The sequence below is a fragment of the Taeniopygia guttata genome, chromosome 3, assembly GCF_048771995.1.
Source record: "Taeniopygia guttata chromosome 3, bTaeGut7.mat, whole genome shotgun sequence".
NCBI classification, from domain to species: domain Eukaryota; kingdom Metazoa; phylum Chordata; class Aves; order Passeriformes; family Estrildidae; genus Taeniopygia; species Taeniopygia guttata.
Window position 1 is genome coordinate 110,870,592 of NC_133027.1, and position 27,826 is coordinate 110,898,417.

General features: G+C 37.3%; 1 protein-coding gene across 6 annotated transcripts in view; it reads left to right on the forward strand.

Annotated features, from left to right (window-relative positions):
* Positions 1–27,826, forward strand: part of MACROD2 (mono-ADP ribosylhydrolase 2) — an 825,711-nt gene that overhangs the window by 163,146 nt on the left and 634,739 nt on the right. For all 6 annotated transcript variants that reach the window (XM_030269686.4, XM_030269685.4, XM_030269687.4 and 3 more), the window contains one exon: positions 15,953–15,982. In XM_030269686.4, coding sequence (XP_030125546.4) covers positions 15,953–15,982 — 30 coding nt within the window. The remainder of the gene's footprint in view (positions 1–15,952; positions 15,983–27,826) is intronic.

The following is a 27,826-nucleotide window of genomic DNA, read 5'->3' on the forward strand; positions in this document are numbered from 1 at the left end:
CATGGCAACAATATCAAAACATTACTGCTCTTCCTGCACTCATTTTCTTTTACTGGCTAGAAAAGCAGTTTGTGACTGGGGAGTCGGATAGACGTAGGAAAGCAGAGAATTGAGCCTTTTCTGGGTTGTCTGTTTTTTTTTTACCCTTCAGTAGATCTCAGGGCTCAGTATAGGTCAAAAGTTCCAAGACAAAAAATATACATAGATTAAAATGAGCTAGTACAACTAGAATGCATAGAATCATAGAATATTCTGCATTGGAAAGCACCCACAAAGATCATCCAAGTTCAACTGCTGTCCCTGCACAGGACAGCCCCAGGAATCACACAACTCCCCCTAAATAAATAAATAAGCAAAACATCTAAATAGCTCATCTTTGACATAAAGATACATAGAACTTTTTTCTCTCCTTAATAGCCCTACTGTTCTTTATTGTAGTAGGTTAATTTGAGCAGAAGCTGGCTGACACCATGAATAACTGGCTGGAGAGGGGGAGGTCAAAGCATCTGATAACTGGGTCTTCTAGTACTTTCCAACAGTAGTAACTGCAAGAGGTATTAATTTTGTCTGTCAAAACAGACTAAAGATGTACTTAGTCGCTGAAGTTTATTAATTTAAATTATAAAAAGGCTGAAGTTACAGTGATGGATGTTTTGGAAGATGCAAGAGGGGACTTAGTTCTATTTAAATATGAATTCACTCTGGAGCTGTTGTAACATCCCTTACTGTAAAAAATGGAATTGCTGAGTTTCCAGATTTGTTTTCTGAAACTATGCTTAGGACTTATCTGGTCTTCTGCCTCAACGGCACTTCTCAGATTAGGGAATTTAATCCTTTTAAGCCTGGCTGTTTAGTCAGTGGTGACCCTTGTGACAGTTGTGGCGTGAGAGCTTTCCATGCAGCTCTGAGCTTTGGCTGGATCCTATGGGAGCTTTGTAGATTACATGAAAGGGACTCAGACCTCCAGAAGGACATCCTCTAGAGTGCATTTCCTCTAGGAAATGCAGGTTAAGTGCATTTATTCTCCTCAAGGATACTTTGGGCCCACCAGTAGGTGAATTTGTCTTCATGAAAGGTTGTTTAGTGCACCAGATATTATACACTTTAGATATCAGCTTCAATGAAATGGCAGTCAGAGTAGATGCTAATATCCTTTAAATTGTGGTCTGTTTCAATTCCAATTCAGCTTCTTTTTCTTCATTTTAAAGAACTATCTTAGATACCCCAAGTAAATGCAATTTTATTATTTTAGAGATTAATTTTTGACAAGGAGTGGTGGAACACATAATGCAATTGCCTTTTTAGCAGTTTTCTGGTCTTGCCAGGTGAGATTTAGTTTGTGTGGGGTCTTCGTCAGTTTGTTACAGGAAAGGGATCCATGCTGAGGGGTCCCTTTCACAGCTCATTTTTGTGCTGTTTCTTGTAAGACCTGTTGCAAGGTCCTTTTATAAGCACAGCTCTTTTAAAAAGCTTCATAAAGGTATACTTAAAATGCATAATGTGAATTTGAAGTATAGCTACGTTGGTGTATCTTCTGGGGGAAAAAGAGGAGAGAGAGCTTTTGCAAATTACAGTCTTGCCTTTGTATGCTTTCTTGTGGTTGTTGGCTGCATTTTGTGTGTGTGTGTCTTTGTGTAGTTTCAGGGGGTTTTTTTGCTTGTTTATTTCTTTGTTTTTTGGTTTTAACTTGTGTTTTTGTTTACTTTTTTTTCTCCTCTGCTCCTTTCCTCTTCCTCTGTTTTCTAACTGCTGATCTTGCAGAGAAAAAAAACAGATTTTATCATGAATGGGGCAGAAAATAGCCATTAACTAGTAAGGAGTTACTGCTAGTAGATCCATGCTTTTGGAATATTGAAGTTCTTTCCCCATTTTATTCACTGCATGTTTAATGAGTGCTTCAAAATTAAGAACCTTCAGGAATATCAAGGTATTTCTCTGTAACTTTCCCCATCTTCTAAGAGAAGAAAGTCTAGAAAAAACTTGGGAAAGGGTTTTGTAAAATACCCTCTCAGCTGATTGGAATAAAACAATTGGGTCTGTGTAAGGATGTATGCAGACATCTTATCTAAGTTTAGAACTTGGTTGAAACTTTTGATTGAGATTTATTGTTCTTTGAGATATGCTTGATCCCATTACAGCCTTTAAAATGTTCAAGGCCAGGCACTTTTGAACAAAAGTGGTGAATAAGTGACTTGCATTTAACATCAGTATGAGGCTTTTCCACCCTAGGAGTTCCTATCTCAACCTTGATTAAATAGCCCCTCCAGGAGGGCCCTGTAGACTCAGACAAAGGCTTGGTGTGTGTTTGCTCAGAGAGATACTGCTGCTTTCTGCAGATCTTTACAAACTAAGGGGCTTTTTAAAGACTTCATGGCTACAGACATCTTGGCACAGAAGGGGACTTTGAAAAGCACGTCTGCTGTCTTGCAGCAATGTGGCCTTTTTATAAGAGACATATTTCTTCAGGAATATGCATGGTTTGCCTGTTGGTAATGTCTAAGGTTCACATTTCCATGTTTCTGAGCATATTCCAGGATGCTTATGAATACTTCTGTGGTATTCTATCTACCCTCTGGCTCCCCCCAGTCTCCATTAGTAAAAGATTGTGCAATAATTAGTTAAAAAACTTGCCTTGGATTTAACAAGTTTCCTTTTTGGAGAAGGATTGCATTTTTTGTGGTGAGAAAGAAATTCTCTTTTCTGCAGTGTACATGACAAAATGCAAGGCTGGCTGATTGGTGAACTCAGCAAAAATAAAAAAATGCCACTATCTGTGTTACTAGCACCAATCCTTGATTTATAGCAGTTCTGCTTGTGCAGGGATTACAATGTCTTCTAGTAAGAGTCACTGGCCTGTTCCTACCCCTTCCTTGCATAGACTAGATAGCTGTGCAGTATTAGTAAAATGTAAACTAGCAGTTTAAATGAGATTACTGGGATTAGTCATCTGGATGGAGACGATTTAAAGTCGCCTTGATTGAGGTCCTTAGAAGCAGACAGCAAAGCCATTATGAACAAAAGGAGAAATGAATACAATGTAAGAATGGATTTGGTTTACATTTTGGGTATTTCAGAAGAAATAAGGGCATTATATTGCCTTTCATAGCTCTGATCAGTATGGAGGTTTTCTTGTGGCAAGAGGTAAGAAAAACATACCATGAAATAATTTCTTTTTAAATGCAGAGTTTTATGGCAGTAAGAAATATTTTTGCTGTGGAAATCAAGTGAAGGAAATGTACTTTCTCTCTAAGTGTATCTATATAGCGCCATGTGTGTCCAAAAGACTTGCTTAAGACACCTTTCATCTCACTATATTTATATTACAGCAAAAAAAAACTTTTGTATAGGGCCAAAAGACTGAGTAGGAAATAGAGATTAAGACTCAGTGGATCTACACAAGTCCTGTGTAATCAAGTTGTTGCAATATTGAAGTAATAAACTCTCCCCACAACTTCACATCCAGGAAATAGTCTGCACTGAGTTTTATTCTTGGCTTGTAGCTTACTACTTCCACCTCCTCAGTCTGATAGCTGTTGCCTTTATTTTTGGTTATTTCCTCTCCCTCATGTGCAGTATCATGTCACCCAGTTCTCTTCTGCTACCAAGTGTAGCTTTTCTCCTTTGTTCTAGTGTAAGAATTAAGGGGTTTTTTTTCATTGTAATTTTCAGTAATTAAACTGATTAGAATTAAACTGGTGGGGAAACTGCATTTGATTACACAGGCAATACAGAGGAGGTAAAACTCATCTAACTAGGTTCCTTTCCAGCCTTTAGGCTTTTAATAGCTAAGTTAATTTCCTAGAGGAGTATGGGCTGATTGAAGGAAAAACTATAATCATTAATTGCAGTAGATTTAATTTGTTTTAAGTATGGAGAAAAGACTGCCTGAGACTTTGGGGGAAGAAAAGAGCCATGCTCCAGTGCAGTCCCTTATTCCAGCCAGATCACTGTGGATTTTGCTGCCTCTAACATAGTCTGATAACATCTTGGGACTGTTGGTGGGTTTTATACATATTGGTAGGAATGATATCAGTGTTACGTGAAATAAATAAACAGGACATCTTTTCCTGCAAATAATGGCTCTAAACTTGTGCTGGGTATTTAGTCCTGTGGGCTCTGGACTGCAGTCTCCCTGCCTGATGCTTTGGGCACAGCAGATCCTCTCTAGCTCCACTGAGCCATCTCTGCTGATGTGCATATAGAATGTGTGATTGATGTGGCTGCTTTTCAAGAGAAAACAGAATTTTCCATATTCACTAAACATTGGGGGGTTTTATTGTAATATAATTTATTTCTCCCTGGTGGTTAGAGCATGTGACTGGTGTTCTGGGGCCTCTCTCTATTAATTGCCACTAGAAAAGTAATTTTATATAGAGCTATAAAAGATGATTCATCATTTTCTTTTCTGAACAGCTATAAAAACATACTTTACCTGCCTCACAGATGTGCTTATGTGTAGCAGAAGATGCCTGTGATATCCTTTGACATTGCTGGTCTCTGTATTCTTATAAACAATGTTTGTACTTTGCCTAATTTTGCCTTTGTTTTCTTAGTACATTTTTCAGAATTACTCAGCTGCCTCATAAATCACTCTAGCAGTATTAGAATAGTGAAATGAAGTGTTTGCTCTGCACAGATTAGATTATAGTGTCCTTGTTTATATTTCCTAGACATGGAATAGACCACTGGGAGTTACATACAAATCCTGGATTCAAATGGTCTGTGTGAAATCTTGGAGCTTCTTAGGATCTTTATTTTTCCTCGAGGTAAAGTGTAGAAGGAAAATAACTCATTAAAATATCATCTAATTGACAGCAAGGTGTTAGAAAGTTGCTCTAGATGGACTGCATATATTGCAGCATTTTGGAGAAAAATGTTTCAGCTTGGACCAGTGTGGTTTTTGGACCAACGTTCATCCCAGCGGGGTTTTTGAGCTACATGTATTTGCCTTCCTTTTGCCTTACAAAAAGATTGGTAAACCAAAAGCATAGAAGTCCTTATTTAAGCAGCACTTTAAAAATGCTCAGTAACAGCACAAAAAAGGAGCAGCATACTTTGAAATGATTAATCAGCTTTCCCCAATTTATCTTTGGTTTATTTATCTGTAGAAATTATTTGTAGGTTTTTTTCTTTCTTGTTTTCGGTTCTAAGCTCTGATTCACACGCCACAGTCCTTTTTATTGAAACTCTCAGTGAGAATACTTTGTAGGCTATACAAAATAGCTTGTGATTGAGTTGTGGCCCAGGCAAAGAGGCAGATGTGTTCTATCACTTGTTTTACTTGCCGATTCTACTCTTGAATTAGTGGGCAAACTGTGACTAGAAGCAATGAAAAAAAAAAAGTAGCAAAAATAGCAAGTATGAGCAGTTCTTGCGGTTTTGGGTAGTGGTTATGCTGAAAGGATTTGTGGTGGAAGTGCTTGTGGTGATGGTGGGAAATTAACCACAAGCATCTTGGCCACCAGACGCTGAATTCATATAATCTGTCTTGGGTTCACAAAACAGAGATGTCCCACACTGCCACCGGGCAGTGCCTGCCTGTCGTCATCTGTGGAGGGAAATCAGTCATCCACACATGTTCTCCATGCAGAAGTCTTGTCTCATCTAGACTATGGAAATATGTTGCCTAACTGGGAATTGCCCTATATCAAGGTGGCATTGCTTGATACAGGCAATCTTTCCATATCTAAATTGACCAGTGGAATTAGCAGGAAGCAAGGACATGAAATTCTAAGGATGACCCACTGGTGCCTATATGATGAAGTTATTGATTAGGAGTTGCAACTTGATGATTATTTTTCTGTCTGCACGGCATTATCAGCATTAACAATGCAACATCCTGCCCTCCTGTTGTGCTTCACAGAAAAGGAAAGCTCCTTGTCCAGCAAAACCTAAGTAAATTTTTCATCAAAGCCTTAATGCTGCTTCTGCCAGATACTACCTGCTGGAATGCACAACCTTATAACAACGTTGCCAGTTTACTGCAAATTTTTGGATAATAGCTTTAATCTGCCTTATCTTTAAGAAGTGCCTGTAATCATAGTGTTAAAGAGGAATCTTAAGAGTTTAACAAATTGACTCATTGCTTTATTACTCAGGCAGCCACGGGGAGCACAAGGGGCAGGTACACAGGTGATGGCCAGGGCACTGTTTGCTAGGGAAGTAACCACACAGCACAGCTCGATCTGCTGGTTGTTGGAATAAATCACAAACCGTGAGCATCTGCAGCTAGGAAAGATTAGAAACCTTCCACAAGCTGACAGGAACAAAGAATTGTCCCACACAATCTAAAATCTGTCATTGCCAGGGATTTCATCTGGGCTCTTGGCTCTGTCATGCCTTTGAAAATATCTTCAGGCCTTCCTATCATTTTGATTATTTGTGATCTTACTTTTCTTTAAAGTTCCTGAATAGAGTTTTTAGGGTTTTCAGGGAATGTGAAAATAGTAAGCTAACAGTATTTTTTTTTTTCCAAACTTCAGTTTATGTTTCTCCATTTTAAGATGTGTCATGGACTGTACATTCCAAGAGCAATAAAATGGAGAGGATGATCGATCTAACTAAGCTGACTTACTTTTATCATAAAAGGGGAAGTTTCTGATGTCTCTGATAGAGTAAGTTGATGGCTACGCTTTATTCTTACTGTCTTTTATGGTCTTCTCCAGATTTTTTTAGGCTATAGCTTTTTTGAAACAGACATTTAAGAAGAAGTATGGATAGCATATTTGACAGCAGGATACAGAAATATTTGGGACGGTATTATTAGAGGCAGTGTATGATGTCCAGTCTGTATTTTACCATAATGCATTATTTCTGGTTTGACTGAAATGCTGAGGTTATTAAGTTCCACTTTACCTTACAAAGGAATACATGACTGTCGTTATACAAATATTTAGCCCTATAGAAACAATTTGGGCCTATGTTTGAAAACAACACCCCCACGACTTTAAAATACATAACCAGATCCTCTGTTTCTTCTGTAATGTGGCTCCCACAGACCACAGTGGGAGCTGCTTTTAATTTCAGGCTATATAAAGAAAGGATCATTAGGGAGGTGATGCAACACGATCATGTGCAGAGCATGTTACACTCACCCAGTTGGACACATTTTAAAGTCAACTTCAGTGCTTTGCCGGCTCTTCAGCTCCTACAAGTCTGCGCTAGTTGCTTGCAGGAGCTTGTAATTCATTGTCAAAATCTTCCTTGCAGGCTGCTCTTGCAAAAACGGTGCAATAACAGCTTGCCTTCCTCTAACTTGGAGGCAGAAGTTGCAAGTGAAGTCTTGTCTGTGTAGCTGAAAAAAACCAAACCAATACCAAACCAAAACACCAGGGCTGTTTCTGTTTTGTAGGACATCAGGTGTGCCTTTTTACTTGTTTTTCTTTTAAACTGAATTGTTCATGAGTGATAATACCCTAAAAAAAAAAAAAAGTGGTGTGGACATGTGCTACTTTAACTTGAAAATACACACACTGAGGTGGCCCTGCAGCTGGAGCCATGACTATCCTTACTTGGCTTGCCTGTGAGTAAAACAGGAGCAGTGTGGGATGTGCCTGCACTACAGGGAAACTCTTCCTGCTGGTTGCCCCATAGAAAAATGGCAATACAAGACCCCAGGTAGCTTCTTTCCAGCAGTGGTCTTTGATTTCATAACAAATTAGGGTTTTTAAAATTGATTTGAAGCCTGAATGTTTAATAGTAACGTTTCAGGACTGAAATATGTTAGTTTTTCTTGCCTTTTGTTTTCATTTTCAGAAGGTAACTTTTGCTTTAATACAGCTTTTTGCAGTCTGACATTTTCCTTGGAGAAGTTAAATATTAAGCAGTTTTTTTGTAGCAAAATATTGAAATGAAACCTAGTTTCATTTATATATAGCTACACCATAAGTACCATAGCTATGTTTTAAAAATAGAAGAAAAAGGTCATAAGATACAGGTAAGACTGGTATAAGATACAGGTTCAGAGCTGGCTGTAATTTTGAAAAGACAAAGGCAACAAAAGCTTGAAGAACCTCACTCTGATTTTTTTTCTTGTTTTCCAGATAACATATTTAGTTCCTTTGGGATACTAGCAAGATGCATGAATTTTATACATTTCACTAATTATTTTGCAACAATTACTACCCAAACTGTTTTTCTAATTGTGCTAGTAGAACCTTGGACCACGTCTTACTTTATTTTGCATAAGCTTTTTTGATAATGATTCTACTTAAACGGATTAATTATATACTGCAACACTTTGATTCCCTTTAATGTTGCATTTACAAACCACACAAATGGCCTAAACTGTGTAATGAAGAATGGGTTTTAGTAGACCTGAATATTTTTGTCCTCATTATTCTGCACTGAAGGAAGTTCCTGTTGCTTTACATTTCAGCTCAGCTAGATTTTAAATACCTTAATGATCTAGAAGGCATCTTTTAAGTGACTGAGCAAATCACAAACTGATGCACAAAATAGATCAATTCTTAATTAATCTCTTTCCCTTTATCATCTTATAGTGTGTGGCAATTTATCACCCTGTGTTTTATAATAAAGTTGTTCCTGGTTTGTGCTTTTCTGATGTTTCTCAAAATGAGAGGAATGGGGAAAATGAGCATGACTTCTGCAGAGGGGCACACACAAAACATGACCATGGATCTTTCTGTGCTGATCAGCCACTCTTGGCCTTTTCTGACTTCTTCCCTGCAAACTGCAGGTTCTGATTCAACAAGTCTGTCATCTTCTCCCTCCCAAGGATGACATCAGCCTCATCAAACAGGTTCTTCTAACTGTCCTTCTTAAGGCACTGGCAGGAAACCTTCTCCTTCTTCATCACTTTCTTGCTTCTCTTTTGAAATAGATGGTCCTGTCTAGCTCAAATGAATACCAATGGATGGGTATGAGAAATATGAGTTTCATCGCTAGGAAAGTGTGAACTGCTGTTTTTGCAAAAATTTCAGCTGGAAGTGCTTTGTGAAGTTGTGTTTGGGACCATTCTTAAAAACCAAGTTCATTTGGTTTTTGGGATATTCTTTTAAGTTACATTTTTTTGTTGTGGTTGTCTGACTTCCCCACCAAGAAGCAATTTTGGTGGAGCCCTCAGGCTACTGCAAAGTTTAGGCTTCTTTTAAAGCTGCAGCCTAAACTTCAGTCCATATGGAAGTTTATACAGCAGCATTTAGGAAGTACTCTGGGCCAAACACCTTCTCTCATGGATTTTTCTCAGGATGTGTTAGTCAACTTCAATTTCTGTTAATTTTCTTTCACCCTGCATTAGGGCAATTACTGTATTTCACAGTATGGTAAAAAACCTGTCATTCTGCTCCCTCTGCTTTGAAGTTATGCCTCCAATTAGGCCAAGTTGAAGATGTTATCCTGATAGCAGTGTGCTCATTTCTGTCTCATGCTGCTGTCTGCTGCCTTACCTGCATTGAGTCTTTGGTGCATTTGGTGGCTTTTCTTTTTTTTGCTCTTCATATCAGATTTCAGAGATACTTTGCATATGAATGATTAAACTTAATTGATATAATATATAACTTTAAAAAATAACTTTCTTGCACAAATGTATATCATGTATTGAGTTGGTAATGTATTAGAAAAGAAAAATAACTGAGACCTTATGACAGTTATTGTTTCTTTATTGAATTCACAATATTGTGAAGGCAATTTCCTTGACAGGATCAACTCCAGAGTACTTACTAGTATGCTGATTATTTTTTCCCCTTAATCTACCTCTGGCATACCTTTTAAAAGCATGAAATTAGAGACAATGACTGGTTTATTTGCAAAGATAGCAAACCTAACTTTAAAAAAATCTGTTCTGTGTACAGAATTTGTGAGTGGGGAAGAGAACATCACAGGTTGTGACAAGTGAGCCACAAAACCATTTTATTGGTTCCAGATAGAAAACCTGTGCTTCTAATTGCACAAAGCTTTCCATTAGGGTTTGGTTTTTTTGTTTTTTTTTTTTTTTTTAACTTGTACTGTGCAGTTTTATATATCTAATAAAAGGTAAGACATGGAAAACTCAATTCCTTCTGTAGTATCCCACATCATCTGTTTTGCTAGAACAAAGATGATGTAAACTTCATTCGCTGAATTGTTTGGTCATGCCTCTAGGGATCTTGACTTTTTAGAAAGAGAGCTTGAAGCTGGTACTTCCTATTCTGAATAAAATGAGACTGACTAAATATTGGTGTGTATTTGCAGAGGGGTTTTATGGGGAGGAAAGGAGATTTTCTAGGAATGAAGCTGAAGTCTTTTGAGTGTGTATTGAGAGTATGATGTGCTCTTGATCACACATTAAAAGTAAGCAAACCTGGGGAGGAGCAATTTGTTTGTAGAAATCTGTAAATTGTTCCACCTGTATTCTGGAGCTGTTTCTGGGGTATGGTTACGTAAGTGTTTTAAGCTAATCTTATTTGGTCACTTAAGTGTTTTAAGTCAATCTTATTTGGCCACTTAGGCCATTTAGGCCTAGTGGCTTTCTAATTTCCAATCATCTCTGCTTTGCATCATTAGCCACTGACATAAGTTTGACAATCTGTCCCAGTCTGTTGTTATAATGTTATTTTACCTCTCCTGACTGCTGTGGCTTTATATGCAGGGGAGCATTTTAAACAGAGTGGTGACTGTGTTTTATTTACTGTACCTGCTGCAAAATGACTTTGTGATCTTTAAGCCTGAAGCTTTTTACTTTAAGGCACCCAAACACATCTCTTGCTAAAAATGTTTGGATGTACAAGGTGCAGCTGTTATCTCACTCCTCTTTGTTCTCTCTGGTTTCTTGAGAGAAGATGAAACGAAATTCAGTGACAGGTAAGGATGTCTCACAAAACATGTAGAAGAAATGTAGCTTCCCATTCCATAAATTACTGTTACTCTGCTCACCAGCTGCCTCTTATGATGTTTTATTGATGAATAAAAATGGTGTCTGAGGCAATAGAATGTCTTGCATCTTACAATACTGCCAGTTATAAAGTTGTCTCCTTGAATAAATTTCACAATTAGAAAGTATTGACAAAAATATTCAATCTTTTTTACATCAAAATAAGCTCAAACATCTGCTGCCAAAGTCAGACAATATCAACTAATCTTTTAGAGTTATATTTTTATTATACTGACAGATGCATGGCTGCATGACATAGATGTCAATTTAAGTTACTAGTGCCATTAATACTTGACAAAGACATGCTCCCAGAAGAATTTATGTTCTTAAATTGTTGTCAGATGAGTATGTGCCAACAAAAAGTAAACAGTTATTCAGCCGTGTTGTTAACGAAGCTAAAAGTGTGTTATCTCCAGAGATATCAAAAAAAATTGCTATTCACATCTTTCCTATTCTCTAAATTCCTCAGAACTGACAGCAGAAAAAGTAATTCTGTGCCTGCAATTGCCTCCCATACATATATCCTCCTTCACTTTTTGTATGTTCTGGCTGGCAGCACAGGGAGATTTTCAGTTTCGTTTGAGGTGAACTTCAGCATTCAATTGCTTTCCTCAAAATTTCAAATAACCTTACTTTTTGGTAAGAATGTTGTTCTAAAGAGAACAGTGAGGAAACCACACCAGAGTTTCTGATCTGCTTATTCAGTCAAAAAACTGTTGGAAAGTGATACAACATAACTCTCTAAGAAGGCTGAGATTTAAAACACTGATGTCCAGTTCTTATTTGTCAAATGTGCTGGTATATTCATTATTAAAATTTGTACGTTTTAGAAACCTGAGCTTTTATTGTGAGTATGCTATCATGAGCAACTAAACTTACTTTAAATTCTTTCCTTCCATGTTTTTTATTTTCTTTACTTCTTTCCCTTCTCTCCCCACACTAGTATTTTGGAAAGAATTTTTTTTCTTAAAGCAAGAGTTGAATTCTCATGGTACAGCACACTAGTGTTCACTGGGTTTCTTTAGCAGGACTTCCTGATGCTTTTAAAAAGCATATTTATCTAGTCCATTGAGGTTTTAAGTAACTTGAAATACTGAATTTTGGGTTGAATCTGGGGTTGTAAACATCTAAATAAGGGCTAAATCATTATCCTTAGTGATTAGCTACTCTTTTTCCTTGAAGTGATTTTTTTAGAGTGGATTTTTTCTTAGGGGTGAGGCTGAACTTCGTAGAAATACTTTTTCTGCTAATGGTTCTAATGTCCCTATTAAAAAGTAAACCAGACCTAAAGGACTGAAAGCCATCTTAACACTTCTAGATGTATTTCTGTTCACTGTACTGAGACAGTCTGTGAAGATGAGATCTGTCTCTCAGAATGCAGCATTCAAGTCTCCTTTTAAAGTAGTGGTGATGCACAGTATCTCTAGAGCTGTAATTTGTGTCACCGTGAAGCCACTATTTAAAGGACACCACAGGAACTGGTCCCCAGATATGGTGCCTTTTTTTTTTTTTTTTTACTTTTTTTAAAAAAATTGAAGCCTATGTTAGTGGTGTAGGCAAAAATATTTAAAATCAGATGAACTCTCACCTCTGCTGCCTCTTTAGGGCCATTGGCAATGATGTTTTGGATGGGGCTCTATCAATGTGTGTTGTTTTTCAGTCTGGCACGGCACACTGTAGTCTGCTGGCTGCCTGACCACTCTGTATATATTAAAATAATATTTCAATTTTCTGCTGTGAGTAGATTTTCAGAGTTAATGCCCAAGAATCTATTGCGGACTCTAGTTTTTAAAGGAGGCAATTTCAGAGAGGTCAGGCAGGTCATTTTGATAGGGTGATATGGGGAATGAAATGAGGTGCAAGAAGCCTTTACTCACGTTTCTTTGGAGCCCCTCTTACTCTTGTTTGCTTTCTTTTATTGTTCTTTGCCTTGGTAAGTTGGTAGCAATTCAGTCTTCCTGTTTCCTCCCACCCCAAGTCTCCTGTGACTTTAGAATCTTGTACAGCTCTGGGAAAGAGAAATAAGAGCAAGGGGTTAGCCAAGATGGATTTACAATCTGCAGTCATAAAATTATAGAATCATAGAGTGGTTTGACTTGGAAGGGACCTTAAAGATCATCCCATTCCAGCTGTCCTGCTGTGGGCAGATATTCTGGGGTGACACTTCCCACTTCATCAGGTTGCTCAGGAACCGTGCCAGGGATGGGATCCAGAGCTGCTCAGGGCACATGGTGAAAGGTGTTCTACTAAGTGAGAGGAGTTGCAGTGGTGTAACCTGTGGGGCAGTTTGGACTCTGTGAAGTTTGGAGGTTGAAAGCGTCCTGGACCCTTCTGCTGGTTGCTCATACAGCTACCCATAGCTGAACCTCTACAACAGGAGCAGCTTCCAGAGGTTTTCCAAGCCTTGATGGTTTGGGAACATTGATGGATAAAATGCAGCTGCAGATAAACAGAGGGGCTGAGAGGAGAGGCCATGCTTGCTCCAAATAATTCGATGTGATTGGAGCCATGGGGCTGTGCTGACCTCTGTGTGGGAGAAGATTCATTAGGTGCTAAGTGACAAGTTACTTCTGTAGTGGTAAGACTTTCCCAAATATGGAAAGAGATGCATGTTTTATTGAACCTTTCAGGAAGAGTCTGAAAAATCTGAAAATAAAAGTTCTTGCTTTTTTACACATTCTCTTTCTAGAAAAAAAACCAAAAACAACCTGTAAATTTAAATCAGTCTTGTTCTTTCCTGGAATCATAGGAAGATGGTTTGATTTTCCTTCTATTATGCAAGCAAAATGAAAATGTGAAGAGTCCCTGTGAATTAGTATTGCATTTTCAATAGCTGTAGTAGGTGCATTGCAGCCAAAAACGTACTTGAACTGTTTTTACTGTTTCTATAGAGAAGTGTGTGGTGCTGACTTATATGTTATTAAGAAATTTTTGGAAAATACTGGAAAGATGAACATTGTTAGGAAGACTTAATGAGAGAAGCATAATTCTCTGAGAAGCCATTGCATGAGTGTTTGCAGTGGGGATGTTGGCTGAGTATCCAAAAGACTTTTTTAGCAGTGGAAACTTCATTACCAGGTTTTAGCTGTGTGTCTCAAGTCTCTCAAACACAATAACTAAAATCCTAGAATGTGACTCATGTAAGGATTAGAATAGTTTAATTGTAGGTGTATTCTACAGTGCCAAAAAAATAAGCTGGAAGAGCAGGCAGTAGATGACACTTTGTTCCTTTTAGTTTCTTCTCATAAGAACTCTCCTGATTTCTATAGCAGATGAATACTTTTTACTGCAGGGAAAGTGATGTTACTTTTTAGAGGAGGTGTTCAGAAGCAGCTGTAGAAATATGTGAGGCTGGTTTTATTTGTTTCTTTGTTTAATAGTGAATTTGAGTCAGGGCAAGAATTAGGTAAATATAGCAAGGCTGACGTTCTTTGCAGCATATCTGCAAACATTTATTTTTACCATCATTATGCCTTTGTCAAAGGCAACATATACATGGCAGTATTTGTTCTCTGTAGCACTTTAGAGAGGATAGGCAAGAGATGTTCATACTTTTGGACAATTTTTTTTTGTTGTTTTTTAAAGCTTTCCATTTTGTGCCTGTTGCTCCAACCTTTCTCTGTCTCAAATCAAGCACTTCTTTGAAAATAGCTCCAAATGACTTTGTTTCAGAAAAAGGATTTTTTATCCCATTTTCCTTAATCTGATTTTCCAGAGTACTAGAACCAGACTTGGATGCAGAAAAGGCATGAGAACATCTCTCTAGGTCTTGGTTTTTATGATTCTTCAGTGACAGTAGGACAACTAATCCTAGGATGAGTAATTAACTTAGTTAATTAGTTCGCTTTGATTTAATATGGTCAGCTATGCTGGATATAAACCTGCATTTTATTTCTTTAAAGAACATTGCATTTTGACTAATACAGAAGTACTTCTTGAGTAATGTAGAGGTACTTTTGTACATGCATCTTGGCTGTGATGGAAACTGGCTTTCTAATGAAGGCAGTTTTACTGAAATGTCAGGGAAAACTGTCTGCAAATGTCTGAGTGAAAAATGGATGTTAAGTCCAAGGTGTTTGTAGAATATCTGATAAAGAACAAAACAAAGATAATTGTCAATTTTATGTAAAAGTCTCAAGAAAATGATAAAAAAACCCCAACAGCAGGGAATTTGCTGTTTACAGACTTTTATTGAAGAGACAGGAAAATGACATAAGCAATAACATACTAAAACAATACCTAATTTATTCTGTGTATCTTGCTATATACCTTTGTCCTGGAGCAGGACATGGTTTGAGGTATCTGTTCTTTACTCATCAGAAATACCTGTGTCTCTCCTTTATGCTCGTACTTTGTTTTAAATATATTCTGATACAACAAGGATTTGTTTCTCACACATCTAAAGGGCAGGTTTAGAAGCTTAGGCATCCCTTGTTTCTGCCTAGGCACCGAAAGGAAAATATTTGGCATGACTCCAGTTGTGCTAGCTTAATTTGAAGGACCATCTTGTATCACAATGCTCTGAAAATTGCTTTTCATAAGTGATTTATCAAGTTCTGGCCTGGGTACTTGGATGGTTACAGTGCTGAGTCAATTAAACCTGCTGAGGGAAATCCCAGCTCAATTGCACAAACCTTTTGATATCAATGGAGCCAGGATTTCTCATCATCCCCAAAGGTCCCATGGCATAGAAAACAGGGAGAGATAATCAGAAGTTGCATCAAAGTCTATTTAAGTTTCTCTACAATGAAAATTTTAAATTAATTTGGTAATCACAAAGGAATATTGTTTATAGAATTATAAATGCAGGATTGTAATTTCATAACCTATTCAGTGAATTAGCTTTAGTAATTGTAATATTATTTTATTTATTAGCTTGCATTTTCAAAGATACTGCAAAGGTAAAGATTGTGATTGCAATTTACAATAAGTGATTGTTTTTGCATTGAGTGTTTTCAGGTAAGGGAAGAGTAGCAAAGTTACTGAAACAATGGACAATCTCTTATGAAACATCTTCTATTTTGGTTCTGTGTATATTTAGGAAGCTCAATGCTAATAATTCCCTTTTTGATTTTCTTACAGCTAATTCCAGCCTTCTTGGAGGTGGAGGAGGTGAGTCTGCATATTGCTTAATTCACTCTTAAACAAACATAAAATATATACTGGGCCAATGCAAAGGTTAGTTGGTTATGAAAGAATATAAGTTCAAAAGTTGGAAATATAAATTTATTAGATGGAAAAATTCACCAAAGTCCATAATTCCTATCATCACAAGGTAAGGTTTGCAACTGCTGCTGAATTTGGTTTCAACTCTGGGTCAAAGTAGGGGCTGAGATGTATATGAGGGTGACTAAAACATAAAGGAACTGCTGAATTGCCCTATGCTGTGTTGTTTGTAAGTATTTAGTCTTTTTAATTTACCCCAGGGGAACCTCAAATGTATGATTAATAAACAATTTTAACAGAAATGTGGAAATATTAAAATACAGTAAAATGTAATTTTACTAAATGAAAGTGGCTTTATCTTTGCACTTTTTTGTTGTTTTTAATATTGTTATGGTTTAAACTTGATTGCTTACCTTACTCTGCTTGCCAGAATAGTCAAGTAGATTTCAGTACAAATCTTTGGTGCAAGTCAGAGATGCTACTAAAGTGTCTACTGCTAAGGCAGGGATGCTCAAATATGTATCATTGTATTACTTCCAAATAAATGGATGCTGTTTTGTTTTTGTAGATTGATGCTATTTTACTTTTGGTATTTCTGTAGTACTGTGGCCATAAAATCTATATGAGTGGTAGCAATTCAGGAAAAATGAACTCATAAAGAGCTTCATCTCAGTTTCAGTGGCTTCCCCTGCCACCCAGAGAGAAATTAAGAGAGCTCAGTTGTGGAAATTTCACAGTGCATGAGTGGTACAGGCAGCAACTAATGCTCCATCCTGATGGGAGTTGAAAGAACTCTATGATCAGAGATTACATATGCAAGAGTAAAGGAAAGGGCTCTGAAAAAGGAAATCTCTGTTGCTTGTGAGGCTGCAGGCTAAGTCGTCAGAGCTTTTGTTTTAACTGAACAGGCAGCTCTTATTTTGGACTATGAAAAGGTGCTGGACAATCAAATAAATCATGTAAATAAAACCATTCATGTTCTTCAGCTGTGTGTCTGGACATTAAAGTACAGGGCAGCCTTACCTGTTAATCCTGTTGGATTAATATGTTTCTTTTGATTTGAGTTAGTTGTTTGCAGTATACCAAATTTTTCTTTGTTTAAAAGATAATCCTTTAGGAGGTAATCCTTTGCTAGCTGTTCCTGTTTCTGCAGAGCTGTTCCTGTACCTCCCCTCCAGCACTTGCTCCCAGCTGGTAACATCGAAAAAAAAATATAAATCAATGCAAATGTTCAAATTCTAATCAGGTTCCCAGGGCACTGCTGCTGCTGAAGGGATTTGGCTATTAACTTTCTGTGTTATTTATTCAGCTGGACTGTACTTCAGAAGTTGATGTCTGTTCAGCGTGGCTCTTGATAATGTGGCTTTCCCTCTGCAGCAGATGGAATGAGCCTGTGCTGTGGGTCAAATTAGGATTTTCCCTGCATTTTAGGTGTTAAAAGTGGCAATTAAAAATATGTTCTCTCCCCTCATGGCAGGCTGAGATGGTGGCAGCCCAAGGTCCGCTGCCTCTTCTCCCCTCCCTCCTTCCCTCCCTGATATCCTTTGGGACTTTTACTGCCATTTTAGAAGATCAGTGCCCTGGGGGTTGTGGGGAAGCTGCTGTGGGATGTTGGGTTTGGGCATGCAGTGGGTTTCTCTGGGCATGAGCTGCTGCAGCCCCCATGGCCAGAACCCCAGTCCCACATCTTTGATCTCTGGTGGAAGGATAACAATGCTTAACATTAACAATAACTCTTGCTTGTGGTACAGGAAAAATACCAAATCTGACAGTTTTATGGCTTAGAGGGTGACTGCTCATGGCTGAGGGGCTACATACGTGGAGGTGCCATCAGCCACCCATGGGTGGGGCAGCTGATGTCCTCAGAACACACTTGCTTGGGGTTTCCAAATTTTCTGAATAAAAATCCTGATAATTTAATCGCTAAAATATTCTGGATTTTGGACAGATGCCACAGGGTGTATGTTTTGAGAAGGGAAAAGTGTGTGTGGTCTGCAGGCCAGATGCTTCTCAGGGTACCCAAAATGGAGGCAGACCTGCCAGCCACTCACCTGCCACAGGCAGGTGGAGCCTGGAGCCCCTGGCTTTTGGAAACATGGCTTGGTGCCCTCCACAGGCATTTTTCTGTAGAAGGAATTTTCTGATTCCCAGTGGAATGGTTGTGGATTTTAAATTCTGGGTGCATTTTTTCTTTTATCTAGAAGAAAGTGATGGTAGCACTCTGCGTGAAATACTGATAGTGAATTATTAAAACTTTATTATATACGTAAACACCAAAGCCTTCTTTTGATTGCAGATGCTGAATATTTATGATAAAGCATAATACCAGTGTAGTTTCTCCAATAATGGGATTCAGATCTCCTTGGTAGTGCTCGTTAATTTAATCTCTCTGTCACTGCTGGAGGTATGAATACATGTCTTAGTTTTACAGATAAAGAGAACTGGAAATTTCCGCTTGTCCAAGCTGATGCAACAGGTGTTGTGATTTTGAGCTGCTTTTGAGCTGTGCTGTGTTTGAAATCTCTTCAGGACTAAACACAAATTAATTGGAAATAGTTATTTGCACATCCTGATCAAATATTTGCAAATCACTTTCTCTGGATGTTAAAACCATTTTCTTGAAGAGATCTGCTAAGAAATCCAAAGGGCAACATTGTGAGTGAACATGGTACATTTGCTTGCAAGTTCAGGGCATGGTGGTTTTGGGTGGCTGCTTATCTTCCGTGCAGCACCTCGGAGCCACATCAGGGCATCCCTGTACTTTGATTTCCCAGAGCTGGAGCAATGGTTTGTTCTTGCATTCCCAATTTAAATGCTGTCTGTTCATTTTCATGACCGTTTGGAATGAAGAGATAAAAGCACAAAAGATACCAGAACTGTTTAATCATAAAATCAAGAAACCCACAATGGAGTCTTTAGTTAAATATAGATGTTGAAGGTTTTTTTTGGCTTTTCAAATAACTCTGAAGTTTCCAGGATTTCATTATGAGTTTGGTGAGTGAGCCTTTTTTCTTTTTCATTCTTTACTGTTTTTAATAATTGATTTTTAATTAAGAGGCATATTTCACTTTCAGGTCTAGATTTATCACACATTCAGCATCTCACTGCTAATAACTTGCATGGAGCATTATAACTTATTTGTGCATCATGTATTATTCGTCCCATTATGTTCAAAACTGCAAAAGTGAAAAATTATTAAGAAAATTACCTGCATTTGGAGGAGTGAATAAAAACTTGGTATTTTGAGAAAAAGTAATCTCTTCTAAAAATGTGTTCTGAATTTTGACTTCAGAAATCAAAGTGCCATATTTTGCATGACAGTCTTTTTTTTTTACACTCTTTTACATTAGTGTCAAGGAATTAAAACATATGATTTAATGTGTTTTATTCAAGCAAAGTGAGCAGAAGCTGAGGTTTTTCCTCCCTTACGGCTTTGAGTAGTCTGTGGGGATTTTTTTGGGTATTGTGCTCTGCTGTTGCCACCTAGTATTCAGTTATTTTCCTGATGGTTCATTTTTCTTGTACTTGATTTGCTGACTGTAATGATGTTCTTGTTGCATGTTGATTTCTGCATTGCCTTGATTTAGTTGACGTTAAATTGAGGGTACATTTAATTTGGATTTTTTTTTTACCTCTGTAAAATTTTGTTGCCTATGCTAGAATTTGGGAAGGAGACATCACCTTTTATTGTGTCCTATTATGATCATAGTTTCTTTCAGCTTTGTACTTAAAACTGGTAACTTTGTCTTTACAAACTCAGAGAGAGGATACAGTCTATTGGAAGCTTCATTTAGACCCAGTTCAAGTTGGTTGCCCCAGAAGATCTGTCTGCTTTTCTGTGGTGAGAGCCATGTCACTTTTTTTTGGCTGGTGTAACTAATTTTTTTGTCTAGGGCTTTTGCAAGCACAAAAAAAAAAAAAAAAAAAAAAAAAATCCCATATAGCCATAAGTATTTTAGCATATCTTAAATGTAGACCAGACTTACCTGTCTTCCCTGCCAAGATACAGATTGTAGGCACAGTTTTAAGCAATTCTTATGGCACGGGGAACTTGTGTTCATGGTCACAGCAGGGAGCTGGGTTTCTCTGTACTGCATTGTATAGACTCCATTTTGAACTTGGCATTTGCTGCTTTTATGTTATATTATAATAGTGACAAAAAAAAAGTATTTTCTCCTGAAAGAAATTACCAGAATGACTTTTATCCTGGAGTCGTGTCCCTTCAAGTGTGTCAACTGCTGTTTGCCAGCCACTCTGTCTATTTTTCAATTAATTGTGAGCTACTGAGCTAAAAAATCCAGTGATTATCCAGTCAGTAGTGTCAGGAAGGAACAGCTGACACAAATATCTTGACATCCCACCCCTTAGCCAGGGATAAATTTTTATTCTCACGGCTGTGTCTTAGGTACATTACTGGCCATGTCCAGCTGTCTTCTGATAGTTAAATCTCTAGCAAAAACCAAAACAAATCAAAACATAACAAATCCAAAACAAAAACAAAAACAAAACACCAAAAAAACAAGAAAGTAGGTTTTTCACTTTCTTAATAGTAACTTGAAATCAGTTTACTGAATGGATATTAATGACACTGAGAAGTGAAAGTTGTACAAGAGAAAATTGGAGGCAGGAATGAGATAAGTTGCAGAGCACCCTATAGCAATATATGTAATAGCAGAAGAATTTAAATACCAGACTTGCCCTGCACTTGCCCATTCAAAATGTGTAACAGGAAGAAGACAATCCTGCTTTGTCCTAAACCAGGACTAGATGCTCTCTGTTTTGGATTTCACAGGGCTTGGGTTTGATATTTACATAATTTAAATGCAAGAGAAGCAGGGGTTTAAATCCAAAGTTCAAATTTGTGCATGACATGTGCATAATGTGAAATCATCCCATGAGAGGGAAAGGAAAGAGTTTGGGAAAGGAGCACTGACAGGATTCTTTCATCAAGAAAATAAGCATTATTATTTGGTATTTTTTTATGTCAGTCTGTTGGCATGTTCTTGTATCATGTCAAATGCATTTGTTCAGATTGGGGTGTGCTCACAACAAATGGCTGCATGGAACAAATGTGCTTCATCTGGGATTTCAGCTACCTTCAAAAGCTGTCAGCTGCTTTGTACACTGCATCGTCATAGGCTAGGTATGTAAATAATGGCTATGAAGGTACAAAGATTTTCCTGGTGAATAATGACCATGAGGAGAACTGATAATTTAAGGCAAATGGCCATTTGCCTTTGTTGCTAATTAATCCCTTTTTGCTAGAAGATTGCTGCTACAATTCTGTAGGGTTAAAGTGTTTTATAATAAAGTGTTTTATTTAAATAGTTTTACTATTCGTATGCTGTTCTTTTCCATCTCTGTAAATACAGTGGGTTTGAGAGGGTTGTATCCACAAGTTCCCCCACTGTGACAGTGCATCAGCCAATTAAAATGTTAATATTTATGTATTTTTTGCTGCAGCTCTGTGATAGTTCCATTGGTAGGCCAGTAGCTCAGGGTAGACTGTAACCCTTTCAAGGTGTTTGGTTTAGCCCAAAATCTTGTTATTCATGAGCTTTTTGTTGTATCAGATCAAAGCAAATAGATTTCTGAGTAATTCAACATATTTTATAGAATTTATTCAAACATACTGTGCAAGCAAAGTCTTTCTTTACAGGTTAGTTATTCTTAAAATTTCTTTCTCTCTTTCTTTCTTGATTTCTCTCTCCCTTCCTCCCTTCCTCCCTCCCTCCCTTCTTCCTTCCCTCCTTCCCTCTTTCCTTTCTTTTCTTCCCCTCCCCCCTCCTCTGCCTTCTTTCATCTTTGTATACTTTGGGTTTTGCCTTCTATTATTGCAGTGGAGTTTTAGTTCAGCTTTAAATGAAAATTAGTGGATTTTCTCATTTTGTAGTGCATCTAGAGATATTATGATGAAAGCTCTATAAATAAATAAGCACAGTTTATTTCAAAGGACTCAACATAAACTGCTGTGGCTGTATTTAAAATGTGTGCTCTACTCTTGTTTCTTTTCTGTTTTTGTTAAAATATGATATATATTTTGCTCTTTGGCTAAATAGGATGCTAGCTTCCTTTTTTCCAGTCTTTTTATACAATCTTATGGGTAATAATCATAAACAGGAAGTCTCTGGATTTATTTTAAGTATTTCTCAGTTGTCACCTAATTGTATCCTGCTAATTACTCTTTCAGAGCAGTTAGTTAAAAATAAATAAATAACTTAACGTTTTGCTATTTACAGGAATTGATACAGCTATATGATCAGTTCGGGTTTTTCTGATTTGTTTTTTTTTTAAATACAGTTCAGCCTGTGACTCTTTAAAGGGGTACTTCTGTTCCAGGTGGTGATACAGAAACATGACTGTTTCATTCATGAAAATAATCTAAGATTTAGTCCATCCAGTCATACTCACTGCTATCCTCAGCTTTTTAATACTGCTTTAATTGGGCATTAGGAAGTGATGTTTTATATTTCACTCCTCAGTTACTGAGTGCTGAGTCCATAACACTCTGAACTCACACTTAATTGGGAGGTCTCTTTCAAAATTGCACTAATTCTCCTCATTTTGTTTAATTTTATTATGAGGTATTTACAGTGTTATGTACTCACAAGTAAAGCATGAAGATATACACTGTCTGCTCTCTATCTTTACATGACTTTCATATATATATATGTGTGTGTGTGCATGTCACTATAGATATTTTTTATTTGATCTTGCAATTGCTTCATAAACTCATATTTAGCATGTGTGTGCATAAATAAATGCATAAAAATAGATTTATTTTTTTAGACTGGGACCTTTAGTTCATGGTCATTGAAAATTTGAGGCACTTTTGATATAAATCCAAGGTGAAAAGGCAGGTGGTTATGTAAGAAATGTATTTCTTTCCTTTTCCTTTTTGTTTCATCTTGGGGGACAAAGCTGCAAATCATGGAGGAGAGATCACAAACCTTCCCTAAATGATGGCTACCACATGATGAATGAGGCAATTCACTGTCCATTTGTTATGTCAATGCAAAGTGATTTAAAAATGTAAACACTTTTTCCCCATACAGACACATAGATGTCTGTGTCATGTGTCTTGAATGCAGAAAACTCAATTTTTTCATTTAACAAAGTCATCTTAGGAGCCTTCTGTTAAGGCTCTCTTCCTGTAACTGAAGAGGAGGGGCACAGTGGAAGGGAAAACAGGCTGGGAGTGCTGGTTGCAGTGAGAATAAAGTTGACTATTTGAGTATATATATGTACCAGTCTACTGAAGATGTTTTTGAAAATTAAGCCTTTGGTTGGTTTCCTTAATGAAAAATGTGTAAATTGGGATATCTGTCAAAGTTGTTCAATTTCATGCCGAACAATTTTGACAATGTCCCTTTTGCTGAGGTAAGAATGAAGTGAACACGGCAGCAAAGACATGATTTGCTAGGATCAAACAGTGGGTGGTGATGTTTTTAAATCTGTTTTTCAGAGGTAGAGCATACAGCTATTTTCCTGGTACTGAGGAGAACCAGGAAAGGAGGTCCTGAATGAGGACCAGGCTACAGTAGGAGGAAAATGAGAAATGCAATTTAAAACATTTAATATTGTTTAATAAGTTTTACAGGGGGGTATTAAAAGAAATAGAAGTTAAATAAAGGAATGATGGAAGTACTTGACTTGTAGATATAGAGGCACTTTTGAATATCAACTGGTTTACTGAAGCTTTCATGCTACTATGCCTAAATACAAAACAAAGTCCTTAATCAGTAGAATGTTCCTTCTGAGAAATGGCACCAGCTGTTTGCTGGTTCTTGTTGGTTATTCTTTTAAAATGTGCATGTCCAATACAATGAGAATATGGGCATTACATGGCACTCACATCTCCCAGAAGGAGAGAGGAAATCGTTGTACCTCTGTCTGCTGATGTACTGACCCCAGAGGTCAGAGATTGGAGATTATCATTGTCATTAATTCCCCACCTTCTGTAATGAAAAGAATTTACAATAGTTTCTTCTTTCTGTTTCTAATGAAAGTAATTACATTTTAGTCACTATATTTTCAAAGACAATTTTGAATAAAAATCAGGATTAAACTACAGAACCAAGGAAAACCCAAGTATTGAAATTACAGATATTACAGAAAGAGTTTACAATTCTATTGCTGCATAGGTTGAAGGAATATGAAATCACATCTGCATTCACCTCTCACCTTCTATTTCAAATTTTCTGCTCTTTCCACAGAACTTCAATACTCATTTATGAGTCGCTCTTTCCTGATCACATTTTTCCAAAGTTCTTTCTTCTAAGCAAAGCACATACAGATTATAACATGCAGCTTATCAAAAGCCAGGAAAATCTCCTGCAGGGTAGATGGCAAGATAGTTGAGTCTTGGAGAAATCTATCCTCCTTTGTTTGCAGTGTGCTTTGCTTCCCTCCAGTTTTAAGAACCCTGTATCAGACAGTGTGAAGTGGAATGAACTTTTGGCATAATACAGAAAATTTAATGTTGTGATTGGTAATGAAGGATTAAAACTCTAACCTCCGTGGAACTGCTTTTTAAGAAACATTAGTGGAAGAACTGCATGTACAAGTCTGCCTTTGCAGATACTCATCTTTTTGAATTGATAATATTGGATGGCAATGCAGCTTAGAGTTGCTAATTTTCATTCTAGTGACATATGGAAGACTACAAAGTAGACAGCTCTTGTGATTTAAGAAACAAATAAAAGCCCCCCTGCCTTTTTTAAGGCTTCAAGTTTAACCTGAATGACTTTGTAGCAACAATTTAGACTTAATTATTTAAAACCAAATGTAGTGGGAAACAGTAAACTGAGATGTGAAGTGATCAGGGCCAGCCAGTAACTGCTGAAGATGGCATGGACATGAAAGAAAACACATAGTAAACCTCATTTCTATGAGCATTATTATCACAGAGTCTAAATACTCCACAGACCTAATTACTTTGTGAATAGAGAAATAATGTTTTCTCCAGTTTCCAGTTGGAAAATGAGACTAGGGAATCGTATGTTTTGCAAAAGGTCCATTTATAAAAGAGCAAAAATCAACTCCCTGAAGGCAAAGCAAAAATATAAAAACTTAGATCAGTTTTGCATCTAGAAATTTTGATTCCTATTTGGAAGGAAGAGGAATTTTAATTTTTGAATGAGTGTTATTGGTAAAAACAGGCTGATGTTTGGAGGGAGGGAAACCATACTCTGCTGAGAGCAGCTTTCTGACAATTAGACCTTAGTTGGTGATACAGCAAATTCTCTAAGGGAATGGCAGGACTACGAACTGGAAATAAGTACTGCTAGATAAACACTTCTGCACTAAGGGACTAGAAGGGAATATAGAACAAATGTGATGCATTTGAGGCTACTGCCATTAATAATTCTAAATACACAGAATTCACTGTTCTTACTTGGGCCTTTTTTAAATTATGTTAGTGAAAAAATGTTAATTTATAATTTTTATTTGTATAGTATTAATAAAAAAGTGTTTTAAAATATTTGATGATAAAAAAAGTTTTTTGCATTAGAAAAAATATCTATTTTTATTATCAATTAAATTTAGTCTCTTTCAACAGCTGAAGAATTTCAATGTTTCTCCTACAAAAAATATCTTATGATTATATGTAGAATAGTTGGAGTTTTTTTCTTTAGAAAGTCACCTAATTTACATATTTTTCCTTGTTCTCTATAAAAGTGCCTTATAATGTGTAGGGTTCATCATTCAAGTTTCTTTTAAACCTGATTTTCTTTTTAAAATGATGTTTTTGCCATTTGGACTGGCAGATCTGTAGTGTTGTAGTTTTGGCTACATACACAGTAGCAAAGAACAAAATATTTTTTGTCACACTTCTGTTACAGTTCAGTCTGTTCCTTTTACATTATCAGCTTGTTTCTCTGGGCTTCACAGAGGCATCTGCTTTAATTTTTATTGGGCAGGGCTGCAACTTAGCAAACTGGGGTAAGCTTCCCAAATAATTCACAAATGTGGTTGATTAAATCAGTTAAGTCTTGGCTGAGCGAGCTATGAGTCTATTATACACACACAATGTTAAAAGAATGTTATTAAGGTGCAAATACAAGTACTTAAAGTTAGGAAGTGCCAAAATTCAAGTTGCCTGGAGGCTCGCAGTCTCTATGCATGTGTGTATGTATATGATATTGACTCAAACTGTACAACTTCACTGTTCTTCCAGCTGGAACATCATCTCAGTCATCCTCCTCACTCAAAGCAAACCCAAGGTTTACTTGTTGAATATTTAAAGTCTGGTCTGCAAACCAGTATTTGTTATGGTATATGATTTGATAAGTAAATTAAAGATTTCATAGGTAGTTTATTTGCCTTCACCAAAACAATGGTGTTTCCTTCACCAGAAGAAGAAGGAAAAAAACCAAACCCAGAGATTTTCATCACAATTCTATTTTTAAGGCCCAGGCTATACAGTAGGGGGCTGATTTATTTGAAGAATGGAAATCCTTTTTTTTCAAAGAGCAGGTCTGATAAATTCCAAGCAATTCTTCAAACTGGATCTTGTGTATCAGTTTAGGATGTCACGCCAAATTATAAATCAGTTGAAATGTACCTTGAGATTCCCACCTTCTCTACTTGTTCCCACTCCCACTACCTGCATTTTACAGTTTACTACTCCCTTATTCTCATCCATTCCAAAGACTGCAGGCCTAAATTTACACATTAAAGAGGAATTTGGTTTAGGGAGCATTTTTACTTGGGCAATTTCAAACTGTGGTCTTAAAAAGGTGCTTTGATGTGATTAAGGAACAGAGAGCTGATTGAGAGAGGAGTGATGGGTGTGGAAACAAGCGTGGAGGGGAAGAGATGAGTGATAACTTCCTCTGCTGCAGGGCAGATGGCAAAGTGAGACTATGTTCTCAAACATTTGGGGTGCAGGAAGTGAGTGTCCCCTTTCTAACTTTTTACCTTAATGTTCACTTCTGAAAACACGTCTCCATGTCTAGCCAGTCACAGTTCCTCTCTGCTTCTGGCTTACTGTCCAGTTTCTGTACTGGGAAATGGTTTAATTTTAGTCCCAGACCAATTTCCCAGATTCTCTCTCTTTGAATTTGCATGACTGTGCCCTTTCATTGCCAGCTTTATTCTTATGGTACATCTTAATCACAGCTTTAGTCACCAGTCCCTCTCATCTTCAATCATATCATCAGCCTCTAAATGCAGGTAGTGGCACTTCCTTTCACCAGTTTGTGCTGGGATGAAGGGAAAAGTGTTCTGAGCAGGCAGTAATTTCTTACGCCAAATGAATTAATTACTCAGGCAAATGAAAGAGCATTGCCAATTTCAGAGCTGCTGCAAGTGAAGGAAAAATTTAAGAAAGCTTACAGTTGTGTTTGTCATCTTTGTTCATCTTCCCATCACAATTTTGATTTAAAATGTTTAATTCAGTCCAGCTGTACCACAGTGGTCACTCTGTTGGCTGTTCCATGGCTTTTAGGAATGAAGGTGGTATTGTAACTGTAAAAGGATAAAACCCCTGGTGTTACTACCTTCTTCGTATTTCTTCACCCTTGATGACTGGGCAGTAATTTCTCCATGGGGATTATTTGTCCAAGGATGGGGCCTCTGTTCATTCCAGATATAACCCAGCTGTGGTGGAATTTCACCCCTTCTCTGGGCTTAAAAGCAATTAGTGCTGCAGGCAGGACTGCCTGTCCTAGCAGGGAACAAAAGGTGCAGCAGAAAACTTTTCCCTTGAAATGGCAGCTGGACAATGAATTGGAAGATTAATCAGAAAATTATTTCAAGTCACTTTTTACAGCAAGGAAAAGTCAC